A 14,371-nucleotide genomic window follows, 5' to 3' on the forward strand; every position below is an offset into this window, starting at 1 on the left:
GGAATTGGAACTTTTTATTTATTCATTTTATTTTATTTTTGCAATGCACCTGGATGGAGTTAACCTTTTCAAAGCCAGCTTGTGAAGGATCAGAGAATCCCAGGAGAAACTGCGCTATAGATCTCGACCGCTGGCCTTGTGTGAATAGGTGTATTTGAGATTTATTGGGTGGAGTGGGGGATGAAGGCACAAGATAATCCCTTAAAATGCAGATGTACACGTCTTGAGTACACTCTCCAACATGCCCCCCATCCTCAGTTCATTAGAAGCGAGCATTTCAGGAAGGATGGGGCATTCGGAGCTCCTTGAGTGAGACGAGGTGAAAAACAAATCGGGAACACAGCTGTCTAAACGCTGCCAAAACGCACATCTTTCTCGACGTTTGGGTACTTGTACGCTGACTGAAGTGCTCTATATTTAGACTTCGAGCATGATGTACACGCAGCTCGCATACGTTTGAAAAACAGAACTCTCACACACACAAACGCACACGCACACACACGCGCTAGGACAACAACAACAACAACAACAAAAAGCCCAAGTAATGTCTCTCGACAAAAACAACTGGGATGCCGGGGGATGAGTCAGAGAGGGGGTGGAATGGAATTTTCTTCGCTGTGCCGATCGGAGCACGACGCATATTAAGAGAGAGAGAGAGAGGTGGTGGTGGTGGTGGTGGTGTTGGTGGTGTGGGGGGGGGGGGTTAGAAACAATTTCAGTTATGTAAGCCTCCCCCCCCCACTCTCTCTCCAGGAGGAATGCAGATCTCTGTACATGCTGGGAAGGGCCCGTGCTCTTTTGCACCTGCTCTTATGTAAGCAGCCGTCGCTTGTCACCAAAATCTGGCAAAGACAGCGTGGGGAAAAAGTGCGGGGGGGCACAAGATTGACAGCTCAGCATAGATTGTGCCACCTGTCTGTCTGTATAAAGGGTTATATAACTGAGACTCCAAGAAGCCCCTCTTCCGGGGGGAGACTGGTGTCTTCGGCTGGCACGAGCACCCGACTGGGATTCCTGTCTGAGGCCTTTATCCTCCCGGAGAGGCTTGTTTCAAAACATCCCCTGCAGTGTAGAGGTTTTCCATAGCTAGTGATCTACTGCTTCCCTTATAGATCACATTCATAGACATGATCTGTGTGAATTGGCTGCCCTCCCTCTTCTCTGCAGTGCGATTTTCATGTGTGTGCGAATTGTGAGTGTGTCGTTCGTCCGAGGCGCGTGGACCCACGCAGCGACAGGCTTGTTTATTTGTGTCCGTTGCAGCGCAGTCTGCCGCTTGCATAACTCCCCGTGACCCCGACCTGTCTGGGATGTGTGTTTGTGTGCCGGCCCAGCTGCCAGGAGTGGCCTGAACTCTATTGGCAGGATGTGTCCCTCGGTCTGGGGCTGCGAGAGGAGGAGCCGACTGCGACTGCAGTGGAATGGCTGCCAGGGAGAACCGTAAAAATGAATGGAACTATTTATATTTTTATTTTTTACAGGGATGGAAAATTGTCGACTAATAAACCGATTTTAATGTTTTATTTTTTAAAGTCTTCTATTAACTACTCTCTTCCATAAACCTATCAAGATGTCTTCAATGGTGACACTTTTAAGGAAGTAAAAAAAATAGTATAGGTAATTTAGGTATAGGTAAATAATTTACCTGTTTACGGATGCTATATACTTCAAAGACATGATCACTCATAGTCGTTATTTAGGAGATTTATGACTCTGTGGCATCCCCCTTAGGTGGACCCCACTTATGAAGCTAAACTCACCCCACTGAGTTCCAGACATGACATTATTTTATTTTTGTGGGGGAAACACTGCATTTACTTGTGCTTCCGTTCGAGAGCCATTGACTTCAGAGACGTGACGGTGAAGGACTTCAAAGTGGCGGCTCCCTGAGAGATGCAATCAAGTGATGCTCCCCCGGGTTGATTGCAAGTGTGGCGAAGGAGAAACAGATGTGGGGCGAATCGTAACTTGTTGATTTTATTTCGCACACACTTTCTTCAATATTTTATTACTTCTGCAAGTAGTGGTCCGGGATTTTCAGATGAGTTATATTGAATGACAAACCCCATGGAAACTCAGGCAGTGGTGTTTTAACTAGAGCTGAGCAGATATAGATATTGTGGATAAACCCAGTAAGGAAAAAAAAATGCCGAGCATGAGCGTAGAGAATCTGAGGCGAGGTTCCCTCCTGACACGGGGGACGGGGCCGTGTTGGTATTGTGGTGAAACATCAGAGAGAGCAGTTTGTATTGTATTCTCCCAGCGGGCGGATATCTGAGGATTCACTCCGAAGCACCTTGAACGCGTAGCTCTTCCCATGCAGCGTCAGAAACGGGAGAATAAACTCTATTACTGCTGCCATTCTCCACACGCGGCATATCCCGGTGGCTGCAGAGGAGATCCCGGTGTAGCTGTCAGGCGTAAACATTCAGGATGTGGGGGGAGTGTTTATTTAGTTATCAATGAACTTCCTGTTGCGTGTCTCTGTCTCCGTGTGCCTGACGATGGGGGGGTTTTCTCTCCGTGTCCGCAGGGTCCAGGGCGGCGAGGATGCATAGGTAATGCCCAGTGAGCACTCCGGGGGGCCATGTCTGACGAGGCGAACTCAGGGAGTGATCTGGACCCCGACCTCGACCCCGAGGAAGAGGATCTGGAAGAGGAAGAGGAGGAGATGGAGGGCGAGAACGACGGAGACGACGAGGAGGATGGCACCGGTGAGCGGGAGCTTAACTACCTTATCCCACTGAGATATGGGGCTTTCTAGCGTGCGTTTTGGATGAATGTGCACAGTAGACCAGATGTGAGGCTGAGGGTCATTTGAGATGCATCCTTAAAGTGTTAAAATGTTCATTATGCGGTGGTTGTGCTCCTTTGTCCTGCGATGTGGAGGAAAGGCCGAGTCTGGTGTCAAACAGTCCACAAAATCAAAGCACTCTTCCCGTCAGTTTGTTTATTGATTAGTCGGCTCTTTCTTCCCCGGTTATTTTTGGAAACCTGTTTCCGTAATTGCAGGCCTGTTTGCGTTGCGGCGGCTCAGTGAATGCATCCGCTCAGCTGTCAGTTTTGTTCAGCTGCTTTTCTGATGTCGGGAGGGGGGGAGCGCGTTCCCCCGCCTGTGTTTGAAACTTCAGTGCCGCGCTCAGATCACGGCTCCCTCAGACACAGAACGGGGAAATCAACATGTGCCTCCTTCTCGCTCGGTTTATACATAAAAGTTGCGCAAAGCGTTCGCCGTGGTGCGGTTGCTGTTTTTCCCAGGGCTACGCTTAGCAGCCGGAGTCTCTCGCGGCTGTGATCTCGTAATTGCTCTTCGGAGCTGAAGCGAGCGAGAAATTGTCGCTTATCCGAGATCGTGTTTCATGGAAGACGTAAGTTTGTCACTTGGGTTTACCTCCCTGAAACGCTTTGTTTTTACTTCTCTTCTGTTCCAAAGTGAGTCTTTATACGAGCCGTAGTGCACCGACTGTGAGAAGTCTTTTATAAGGTGCCGGCTCCATTAATAGTCATAATTACACGCATGCAAGCACACAGATGAGAGAAACTTCATTTTATTGTGCACCCGTGTTATTTGTGTGCTGTATCACATTACAAACAAACCCAAATCTCAGTTCAGTTGTTGCGACGGGGCCCCAGGCTGTAATGATTGGTTTGTAGCCTCTGACAAAATAAAAAAAGGACCCCTTTTGGCACGATTTTGTGTCTTGAAATTGGAGGGGAGGTCAGCGTTGTTGTCGTAGTCCAGGCCTAGGAGATGGTGAAGTGTGCAGTGAACGCCCATCAAACAGTGTAGCTGTGTTTGTGCACGTCCTGAATGTTTAACGTGTAGAAAGCGTGTCAGATGTCTCTGATGCCTCTTCGTAAAATCAGTCTTGTGAAGGAAAAAATAAGTTATAAAATCTTATAACAGAAGAAGACGGGCCTTCGGCGCTTCTGGCAGCGGTTCAGTTTTATTTCTGAAACGGGGGTTGGTACCGTTTGATCCCGCCAGTCGGGAAACCGTCTCGTATGCTCCCAGATGTGTGTTTTAGCAGATTTTATGTTTAACGTGATCACAGATATCCTCCAGCTCCAAGAGCCACCAGCGCGGGTAGCTGCCGGTGAGACGCTGCGTTCGGCATCACTGTGGCGTCTTATTGGGTTGACCCGGAGGGCGGCGAGGGAGCGGTTTGGTCCACGAGGGCGGCTGAGTGAAACCGCAGGGGATTCTGGGGGAACGAAGATGTAAAGCAAATGAGAGAAGCTGAAATTAAATGCAAAGTTAGACGCCTGGTGGCTCGATGTGATGGAGTGAATTCCAGAGATGAGAATCCAGTTGTGTATGCAAAACCAGCCTGGTCATCCGATTTGCTAGGATTTGGTTTGAAGTTGTGAACGGTGGCTAGTGCCTTATTAGGGTATTGATGGAAAAGAAACCAATTGAATTAAAACTAGATTTCACAATAGACTTCACAATAGGGCTGGGCGGTATACCATAAAAAAACGATATACGGACCGCTTTGGATTTATTTTTATGTTTTAGTTATTTAAAAAAATAGAATTGTCAATCATTTAAGTAACAACTTAATTATTGTGCATCATAGATTTACATTCAATTTTTAAAAATAATTGATGTAATTATTTAATAAAGCATTGACAAGTGTCGATCTAGAATTCTAGATCTATGGTTTTGACAGTGCTGTTCACAGCTTCATTGTTTAATGAAAGTTGACGTTCGCCTCCCCTAACAAGGGGGCCGTAGTAGTTTTCATTCAGCTTAACACGTCCCTCTTGATTTCTGCATAATCTTTTGTCTGACAGCCACAGCTCACCTCCCGCAGCAGCTTCTCAGAGTTGTGCTGGGCTGTGTGATTCTGCGCAGATTTCTGTGGTTGGGTCTTAGTGGCGTCACGCAGAAACACTGCAGTAACACGCATCTCTTAATCTCTGCACAGAACTGCACTTCTCAGCGCGACCCTTGTTCTGGAATGAATGCGCCTCAGACAAATATCGAAAATAAATTCCATGTGTATTGCGTGTTGACATAAACGTGATCAATGCACAATCAATGAAGACGAGATGGAGGAGAGTAGTGTGGGTCTAACGTCACCGCAAATTGACCCTAGTGAATCTGTCCCGAATACAGGTGCGTCGTCGATAGTGTGGACATGATTTGGTTTCAAGACAACTGACACAGAACAGGAAATGTAATTTGGTGTCGGTTGTCCTATTATTTTTGCTTTATGAACAGTATAAAATGGCCATTAAAAAATACCGTCATACTGTCAAAAATTTGAAAAATACCACAATATTGTATTTTGGCCATATCGCCCAGCCCTACTTCACAATTGAAGCCCAATTTCCATTTGTGTCCCCGGGTGCGTGTGTCCCTGCTGATCTGGAAAAGCTCCTCTGGTTTGATGTGGTCGATGCTTTCATGATTTTGAAGACTTGGATCAAGTCCCCACGTAGTCTCCTCTGTTCCAGGGTGAAAAGGTTCAGGTCCTCAGTCTCTCAGTAGGACTTTCCCTTCAGACCTGGAATAAGTCTGGTTGCTCTCCTCTGAACTGCCTCTAGAGCAGCGATATCTTTCTTGAAGTGTGGAGCCCAGAACTGTCCACAGTATCCAGATGAGCTCTAACTAGTGCATTGTACAGTCTGAACATCACTGCCCTTGTTATCAGTTCTACACTTTTGACAATATACCCTAGCATTGTGTTTGCCTTTTTTATTGCTTCCCCACATTGCTTGGATGGAGAAAGTGAGGAGTCCACATAGACTCCTAGGTCTTTCTGGGAGAGAGAAAGGACGAAAGGGGCCCAGGGAGAGAGAGAGAGAGAGAGTTTGATATTGATGGTTTTTTTTTGTGTACGTTTTAGTCCTGTAGATTCTATATGAGTGGCATGCTGTGCGATTGCAAGGCGGTGACAGACGCCAGGTCCTCCAGCTAACGGTGAGCGTTCACAGACTGCGCTTCACTTCATTCATTGTGGGCTTTCTGTTGCTCTCCACACGGTCTGGGCTCACGGTGCAGGGCGATGCTGGCATCGGGCTCCGCCAACATCCACCGCGTCTCCATCCTCCGGTTGTGCAAGAGCGTTTTGGGAGAGCAGCCACGGTGACGGCAGCTGGGGACTATAAATAATCCTCGTCTGTAATTTTCTCCTCCGACGAGCGGGTCTGCGAGCAGAAGGGGGGGGGGGGGGGTTTGGAGGTGGGGAAGGAGAGGAGAATGGGGCTGCTTGGTAGTGGATTGGAGAGAAAGAGGGGGACTGGGAGAGAGGGAGGAAGAGAGAGGGAGCATGTTAATTCTCTCTCCTCATTGGTGGGTTTGACGTGGGCTGCGTCTTGCCGAGGCCGCTGTCGTTTGTGCTGCTAATGGCGCATTGCATAACGAGGTGATGCAGGCTGGCTGGGTTCTGGGCCCTGCAGCGCCCGTCTGTCCAGCTTTCAGATGTCTGTCTTTAATTCGGGTCCAGTTTAGTCCCTCTATGGAGCGCAGCATGACGTCAGTGTGATGGTGAGACGTGCAGTGGATAAATGCCCTCCGCTGTGCTGTGGAAATCTGGTGGCGGGATCTGCCAGTAGTGTCAACCTTGTAATTGTTTTGCTGAGAACTTAATCATAATCCACATTTGGCTCGTCTTTCCCTCTGAAGGGAAGGGAAGGGAAGTGGGGGGGAAATCGGAGATTAAGAGAATCAGGGAATAAACGAAAATCAGAGACCAGAATAATCAAATGTATATTGTTACGGGAGCTGGATTGAGTGTAGCGAGTGAGAGGGATAGAAGGAACCCTATTCCTCAGACTGTTGCCTGCCTCTTCCCTGCGCACAGGAGTTGTCCGCTGTCACTGATGCTTACTGTCAGGATTGTGCCAAACTCACAATTCAGAGGGTTGCTGAAAGCCTTTTTGAGAACCGTTCTCTAAGAGTTGATCAAAGGGCCCAAGTTTGGACCACAGGGACGGGCTCTAGTTTACTAGGGTTTCTCATTATGCCAGGGTCAACAACACTTTAAACATTTTAAGCCAGTGGTTGAAATTACCAGAAACATCCTGTGAGGCGTACTTCCCAATGGATGGGTCTTTGTCTTGCTTGTCACACCTCCTCCTGGTGTCCTGATTGTGGGTTAATGTCCCCACCAGCCCTCGGGGTGGGCAGTGAGGTGGGAGGGCGTATCAGGGGCTGTCTTTAATATTGTTGTTCTGCTGTATTACCACAGGCTAAAACTAGGGACTGCTGCTTGAGCTGCGCTGATGCGAAGGATGAGTGTTTGTGTGAAGAGCCCCAGAGAGACCCTCCCTCTGGGGGTCGGTCAGTATGCAACATGTTGAGGCGTCTCTCCGAGGCCTGGTTCTCACCAACGGAGCCGGGAGGCAGAGCGCCGTGGTCATTGGAATTCACTCTCCCTCTCTGCCTGAACCATCTGTTAAACCAAACTAGAGTTGTTCTTTTTCTTCTTCTGCAGCTCGTTGCTACACTTGTCTTTTTCTTTTTCTCGTTCCCAGTGTAACCTGGCAAGCCAGTGACTTACTGTGCTGATGAAAGACTGGTGTGACTCGAGGGCTGTCGAATACCAAATCCACCAGGACTTGTCTGTTTTGTCATCTGTGCGGGTGTATTTTTAAATGTACCTAGCCACAAGGATGAGGAGGTGAAATTGAATTCTCATGGGAAGGACTCCCCGTTGTGTGCCGTGCCGTGCCCCTTCTCCACGGGCTCGGATCACAGATCACGGATAGTTTGAAGTTGAATGCAGCATTTTAGCTTTTTTGTTGTTGTTGTTGTTGTTGTTGTTTAACATGAGACCGTCGGTGTATTGTGTGTCAAAGATTTACATCGGGTGAACAAAATCTTTCAAGACCCCTGGGGGAGAGGAACGAGGTGTGGTTTTGCAGAGAGACGAAAGTTTTGTAACTGAAGTGGGGTGGGGAATCGATTGAGGTGAAATCTCCACTGCGACTGAATGCGAACACTGGGTATGAACATACAGTGCCTATAGAGAGTCTGCACCCCCTCTACTGCCATGTATAGACTGGAATTAAAATGCATTAAAATCCTTTTAATTTTTTCACTTATCTACACATCCCACCCCACAGCTTCCAAGTGGAATGTATTAAACATAAAACCTACAAATAGAAACCTGGACCTCTTTGAATGCATTTAGTGTCTTCCTCGTGTTTATTCATGTTTTGATTTGCATGCCTGGGTGTCCACCTGTGTTAAGCAGTGGCGCGGGGGTCTGGCTCGTGCCGGCGCTGTGCGTCAAGCTGGTTTCACAATCCCCCCCCCCCCCCCCCCCGTCGTGCAATAACTGAAACACGGGATTAAGCTCAGTGGATCTTAGTGGGACAAAGCGAAAAGCATGGCTTTCGGGATCCATTACACAAGGGTCACAGGGTTCATCTGCAGCACAGGCTGTCCCCGTTGCCTGTGAACGTGCACATGTACACGCACACACTCGCATACACACACCGCATGGCAAGGCCTCACTTTGATGTGAGCATGTATTTATTTGATAGGATTGTTGACTAATACAAAATATGGCACAGGACCTGAGAAGGAGAATTATGAATTACACGGGCTAATGTTGGCTACTAATAAGTCATAATCACACACTTCATCACTGTGACGGGACACCTGAATTTCATTTAATCGAGGGGTGGGTTACAGTTGTGTGTTTGTGTGTGTGTGTGTGTGTGTACAAGAACAATGATACACACAGACGTATATCATAAATCAATTCTGTACTGGCATGTATGGTGGAAATCTATAGTCCATTTTCTCTGTACCTTATGAAAGCACATAGCCCTAGCTGGTGTAAGATTCTCTTTGGTACACACATGACGCAGGGCTTGTGAGTCACGGTTGTGTGGTGCTGTGTGTATGTGTTGCTGCGTGTTCATCTGCATGCTGGTGTCTGTGGCTGCTCTGAGAGGAGGTCCTGGGTCTTTGAGGTGCGTGACGGACTCCCAGGACAACCGGCGTGTGTGCTCCTGCCAGACTGCGCGTCCGCTCTCTCCTCCTTCACGTCATTCCCCCCCCCAGCATCGAAAGCGTGTTCTCGTTAATCCTCTCGGAGAGGTCAGCGGGCCGGTCACACTGGAACGCGATCCAATTAAACGTGCTGTTCGCGGTCTCTGGACTTTGATGAAAACGTCAATTCAGGAATTTGGGAGTATTTTTTAACGTTGTTGTTCTTTCTAAGTTGTCTTTAGGTTAGTTTTTTAATCAGTGGTCAAGATAAAGACTGAACCAGGCCATTTAAAGCGACACTCCCTCGCTGGGGGGACTTCGCTGTGACTCAGTCAGGACGACAGCTCTGTGCGTCTCTCCTCTGTCCTGATGTCTTCACCGATGTCGTGAATTGGTAATTAAATTCCTCATAAATAACAGCATTTCATCCCACGCCCCCCCCCCCCCCACATTAATCCTTTGAAGGTAAAAACTAATTAACGCTGCATTTATCCCTCAATGTGTGTTTTAGTGATGCATCCCTGTCACTAATTAATCCACAGAAAGGCCGTGTGCGTCTCTACGGCTGCCTTCTCTAGAGCAGCGCCTCAGACTTGCATAAGGGCGGACATGGACCTTGACCTTTCCAGTAGTCGAATTTTGTTTTCGTGATTTTTGGTGTCTGTGCCAACCTCTGAAACACACAGAGAGACACGCACACGCACACACCCACAGCAACACACTTCCCTGCACTGCTGATCAATTTAGGATGATGTCTGTGATACCAGTGGTTGTCTCTCTCTTGGTCAGACTAACCGTTGGGGATACGTGTCATCTTTTCATGAGTGGCGATTCAAGATCCAATTGACTTGGTTTTATGGAATAAAACTTAAAAAACAAACATGGAAACTGTTGCTCCTCGTTCACGAAGCGTCTCGACTGTTTACTCTTCACATTTATTGTGCTTCTGTAGTCGTCCACTCGCTCATTCTCGGCACAAACGGATCCACAGAGTCCGACTGTGTGACTTAAGTACGGTTAGATCCAGACCTCGGACGAGCCGACAGTCTCTACAGACACTAGTAGCCCCAACAGACAGGTGAATGTGTAGCTCACTGAAGGTCAGAATTGTCTCTTACGCAATTTAAATTGTACTCGAAACCTTATCATTTACGTATTTGTTACGTAACTATGAAAAGAGTTATGTTATGTATTCTCATCATGACAGTTCAGTGAAAGGTCAAGGCAGTATTAAAAAGAAACGATGCTCGGCCCGTTCTGAAATTAAGCAACCCACCGCTGTGCCCTTGTATCCTCTCTGTGTCTGTTTCGGCCTGACGGTACACCAGCGTCTGATTGCATTGTCCTGAAAACACTTCACACCCGCGCAGCTCGTATTATCAGCTGAAACGCAGTGTAGTACATTCGGTGCGTCAGCTTGAAATACAAATTAAATGTCCCTTTGAACTTGTTTGTGTCTGACGTGTGCTTGGGGCCTGACATTTAATTTGAAGTGCTAGAGAGCTGAATTGGGAATCGCTGCCTGCACCTTTTACATATGAGAAATGTACCTTTCCTCCTGTAGTAGGTCATCATTACTGACCAGCTGCCTGGACCCCAGAACTGAGACCTAACTCAGACGCAGAAAGGACGCCAAGGTCTCCTGTCTCCTGTCTCCTAGCAGATCGTGTCCCATACCGTACGCTTTGCAGTGAGAGTGCTTTCTCAAAACCATGGGGTTTGTGTAACTAACATGTCTGGTTGGCGACTGCTGGCCATGGTTTAAAAGGGGTTTCTAGGAACATTTAAAGCTCAGGAGATGTCTAACCAGCTTCCGCCACCGCTGAGTCAAAGAAGGAAAACTCGTCTTTCTCTGAGTAGTTGCTTCAGGAGATGACAGGATTGTTTTTATGGGCAGTGAGGGATGGAAGGCAGGCATTTAATCAAATCACATTGATATTACTCCAGGGTATCGTCAGAGCGCTCTTAATTTCACCACGGGTTGTTTATCCTCTCCGAGATGGAGGAAGCGGAGTGTTTATAACATACAGTAAAACACACAGTTCTGTCATGTAGCCGTTAGACGAGACTTCCAGCTTCTCAGTTGTAATTGCAGATAGCAGGTGTCTGTCTGTCTGTCTGTCAGTAGTGAGCAGGGAAGGGCTTTTACTTCTGTACAGTGTCATGTGTGCGGGCATTAGGTCACTCCTGAAACCTGACCTGGTCCGGGCAGGCGTGTGATCCCACAGACCGTTCTGCTCATTTCTGATCTGCGTGTCACATCCGCCCTCGTTGGTTAATCTTCGATCCCAGAGCTAACCTAGATAGTGACACCGTGATTAACATAATTTTATTTAACATGCGGGCCGTTTAAGCAAGATGGGGCAGAAACGGAACTGAAGCGCCTGTAGAAAGAGCCCCACTGATGTCTGGATGTGTATATACATTAAAATAACAGGGTGTTCTGGTCACTCACTGTCTCAAGACAGATGTGCCGACTGGACCCTGCAGGTTTTCCAAGGAGGAAACCGGATTCTAGGAACAAACCAGTTGGCGTGTTTGTACATCAAACCACTAGTCTTGTAGGACTGTGACACAGAAATGCAGGGGGATAAGAGACTGAGACACACCTGTGAACATCTGAAATGTGTGCAGGCAGAACAGTTTGTATGGACACAACTGTCTCTGGGTTTTGTCCAATGCCCCCGTCCATCTGGCCGGTCCTGTGAAGCACAATCCCTCATGCGTTCTGCCTTTACCCTGGTTTTGTGTCACTTTGACTTTGTTTGTCGGTGTCCATGACAGAACGAGTGTTTGCACAATGAGTTTAGTGTCTATTCATCTGTGTGGTAGTGCCGAGATAACTGCCAATTAGCAGGAAACGGCTGAAGGTTTCTTTTGCTCGCCTGACCCAGCTGGCACCAGACAACCACCTGGAAACATGCTACCCGGAGGCCGCTACGAAACTGAGAGGGGAAGCGCCGTTCTGAATTAGTACTGTATCGGAGCTTCCTCTGATCAGAGAGGCAGGGCTGAAGGACTGAGAATGAGCCGTGTGGAAATAAAAACTTAAAACAATGTTTGTACATGTGTGACTGCTAACCGATTATACAGTTTGGCCTGACGTATAAATGTGTTTAGAAGCCCTGTTTTAAGACTATTCCCCTTCCTCCCATAACGGCAGTTTCTACAGTGCAATCACTCGTGACGTAAATAAGTAATTGAAAGCGCTTTTGACTGTTTCAAAGCACTATGTAGAGGGTAAAGTACTATTCTTTCCAAGTTAAGTTTCACAAACAGCTGTCCAGTGCCGAGCGGTGCTCACTGTGGCAAAGGTGATGGCTGACCGGACAGAGATGCTTTTCAAAGCTTGGCAGGATCATGTCTTTGGGCCCCCCCTGCAGGGGAGGACAGTGCCGGGTCAAAACGTCCTGCTTTCCTTTTATAAATCACCCCTGAATCTCCCAATCGGTGCCCAAGGGCGGAGTGACCTGCGGGTTGCCGTATTGTTGAACGTGTGCCTCAGTCGGCCCGTGAACTCCGTTACCCTGCTTACCTAAGACAGCCCCGCTGCAACGGGAGAAGCTTTGTGACGAAGGGAGGTGGGCCTGGGGGGGGCTCTGGCACAGACGACTGATGAAGCCTCTCTTCCAGAAATTCTTTGTTTTGTAAATGTCCGCTACAGGACCCGGTGTGAAACATCCCGGTGTCAGCAGGTGTCGGTCGGGTCTACACACCTGACCAGAGAACTGGTCTGTTTACAAGCGACCCAGAAATCCAGTGCTGTAGCTGCACTGACACACTGGGCTTCTGTGTAAAAAAACACTGGGGCTTGCCTGAAGGCATGACAGTGATTATATTACATTGAGAACAGAGTTCGTGAACTGCGGTGCGTGTTTATGGACCGATTTGTTGTTGTTGGTTTGTGTTTTCCTGTCTGTTCTGATGCTGCATTTGATCGATTTTTGTTTCCAGTTTTGGCACTGCGTTTAAACATGACATTTACTGGATGCGGTGCTAGTTTAGAGTAAATGTAGTGACTTATTTTTAAAAGCACTCTGCAAGTTGTTTTGCAATGGATTACAATATCACAGGGCATGTAGAACTAGTCTAACTTCCTAACCCTGCTTTTCCCATAAATGCCTTTGAGTTGGATAGTTTATTAATTTACGATCCTTTTATTACCCTGTCATCTGATCGTGTGACTCACCGCTTTGCATAATAAACCAAAGAGAGCGAACCAACACTGGTGTTTTGGCATTTTAACCACTTAAAAATAAAGTGAGCTTAAGGTCTCTCAATCCTCTGGGGACAGGGCGGTTCAGGTAAAGCTACAAGCCCCTGCGAATCAGTGTGCCATCCTTCAGAGGAGGCTGTCGCACAAGGGGTTAAAAACCAGCACCACAACCAAACACTCCTCCGCCTCCCCGGTGAGACGTGCGGCTCGGTGCCGGTCGTCCGTTCCGTCTCCCCCTGGCGGGGCCCCTTCTGAGTGTGCCTGGTTATGTAAGGAGTTGTGTTTAGTTCCTGGTCGCTGCCGCTAGCTTGATTTAATCACAGTCTGGGATGGTTTCAGTGAATGGGAACATGAAGCAGCAGTGAGAGTCAGCCAGCGAGAGAGAGAGAGAGCGCCAGCACGCTTTGCCTTAACAAGACAGTGTCCGCATTCCCCCCTTTCCTCGACCTCGCCCTGCCCACCGCGTTCTCCACCACCGAGCCGGACGCGGAGCACCGATCAGCCCAATTACCCTACGATCCGAGGGCCGAGCGGACGGGGGGCAGTGGCGCGTGCCAGTGCTCAGCGGCTCATGTGAACCATGCTGCTGCTGGATGATTCGGAGTCGTTTGCAGGTGAGTGGAAGCCCCGGCTCTTTGGGATCGTACAGGTGTGTGCGTGTGTGTGTGTGGACAGTGCGAGACCTTGAAGACCAGTCCGAGGTGCAGAGACTTACTGGTGCTGAAAGGGGGGGGTTGATTTTAAATCTCCGAGGTCATAGCGCTGAGGAAAATGCATGATTTTCACCTTTGTGATTTTTTAATTTTGGAATTTATCTGCTTTTCATTGCACACAGGGAGGAGACTAGTGTACATGGCTTTCTTCACTTTATTTATTGAGGAAAATTCACTTTTTCTTTATGGTTAGTTTCAGCCTGAATCGATTTGAGTTTCGTGTTTTACAGATTGTCATTCATTTCCCGACTCACTTTTGTCGAAGTTGTGAAGAGCAGTTTGCTTACATGATTGATCAGTTATTTCTTGAACAAATTTGTTTGTAGACTTGGATTTCCATTAATAAAATGGATTATAAGCATTTAGCGTTTTTAAAATAACACTTCACATCCAAGTACATCTAAAAATATCAGGGATTTGAATACTTTATTTTACGGGGCTTGCACTTCAGTTTGACTTGTTGATTAATGTCGTTCTCATTTAATATAT

The 14,371-nt window shown here is 47.7% G+C and overlaps 1 protein-coding gene across 2 annotated transcripts in view; it reads left to right on the plus strand.

Moving 5' to 3' along the window:
* Positions 1-14,371, plus strand: part of rad54l2 (RAD54 like 2) — a 45,180-nt gene that overhangs the window by 7,430 nt on the left and 23,379 nt on the right. Inside the window, exon 2 of one of the 2 annotated variants that reach the window (XM_066697704.1) lies at positions 2,534-2,714. In XM_066697704.1, coding sequence (XP_066553801.1) covers positions 2,588-2,714 — 127 coding nt within the window. In that variant the 5' untranslated portion in view covers positions 2,534-2,587. Of the gene's footprint in view, positions 1-2,533; positions 2,715-13,502; positions 13,784-14,371 lie in introns of those variants that run through there. The other variant, XM_066697705.1, reaches the window with a different exon arrangement.

Source organism: Amia ocellicauda, chromosome 3, assembly GCF_036373705.1.
Source record: "Amia ocellicauda isolate fAmiCal2 chromosome 3, fAmiCal2.hap1, whole genome shotgun sequence".
NCBI lineage: Eukaryota > Metazoa > Chordata > Actinopteri > Amiiformes > Amiidae > Amia > Amia ocellicauda.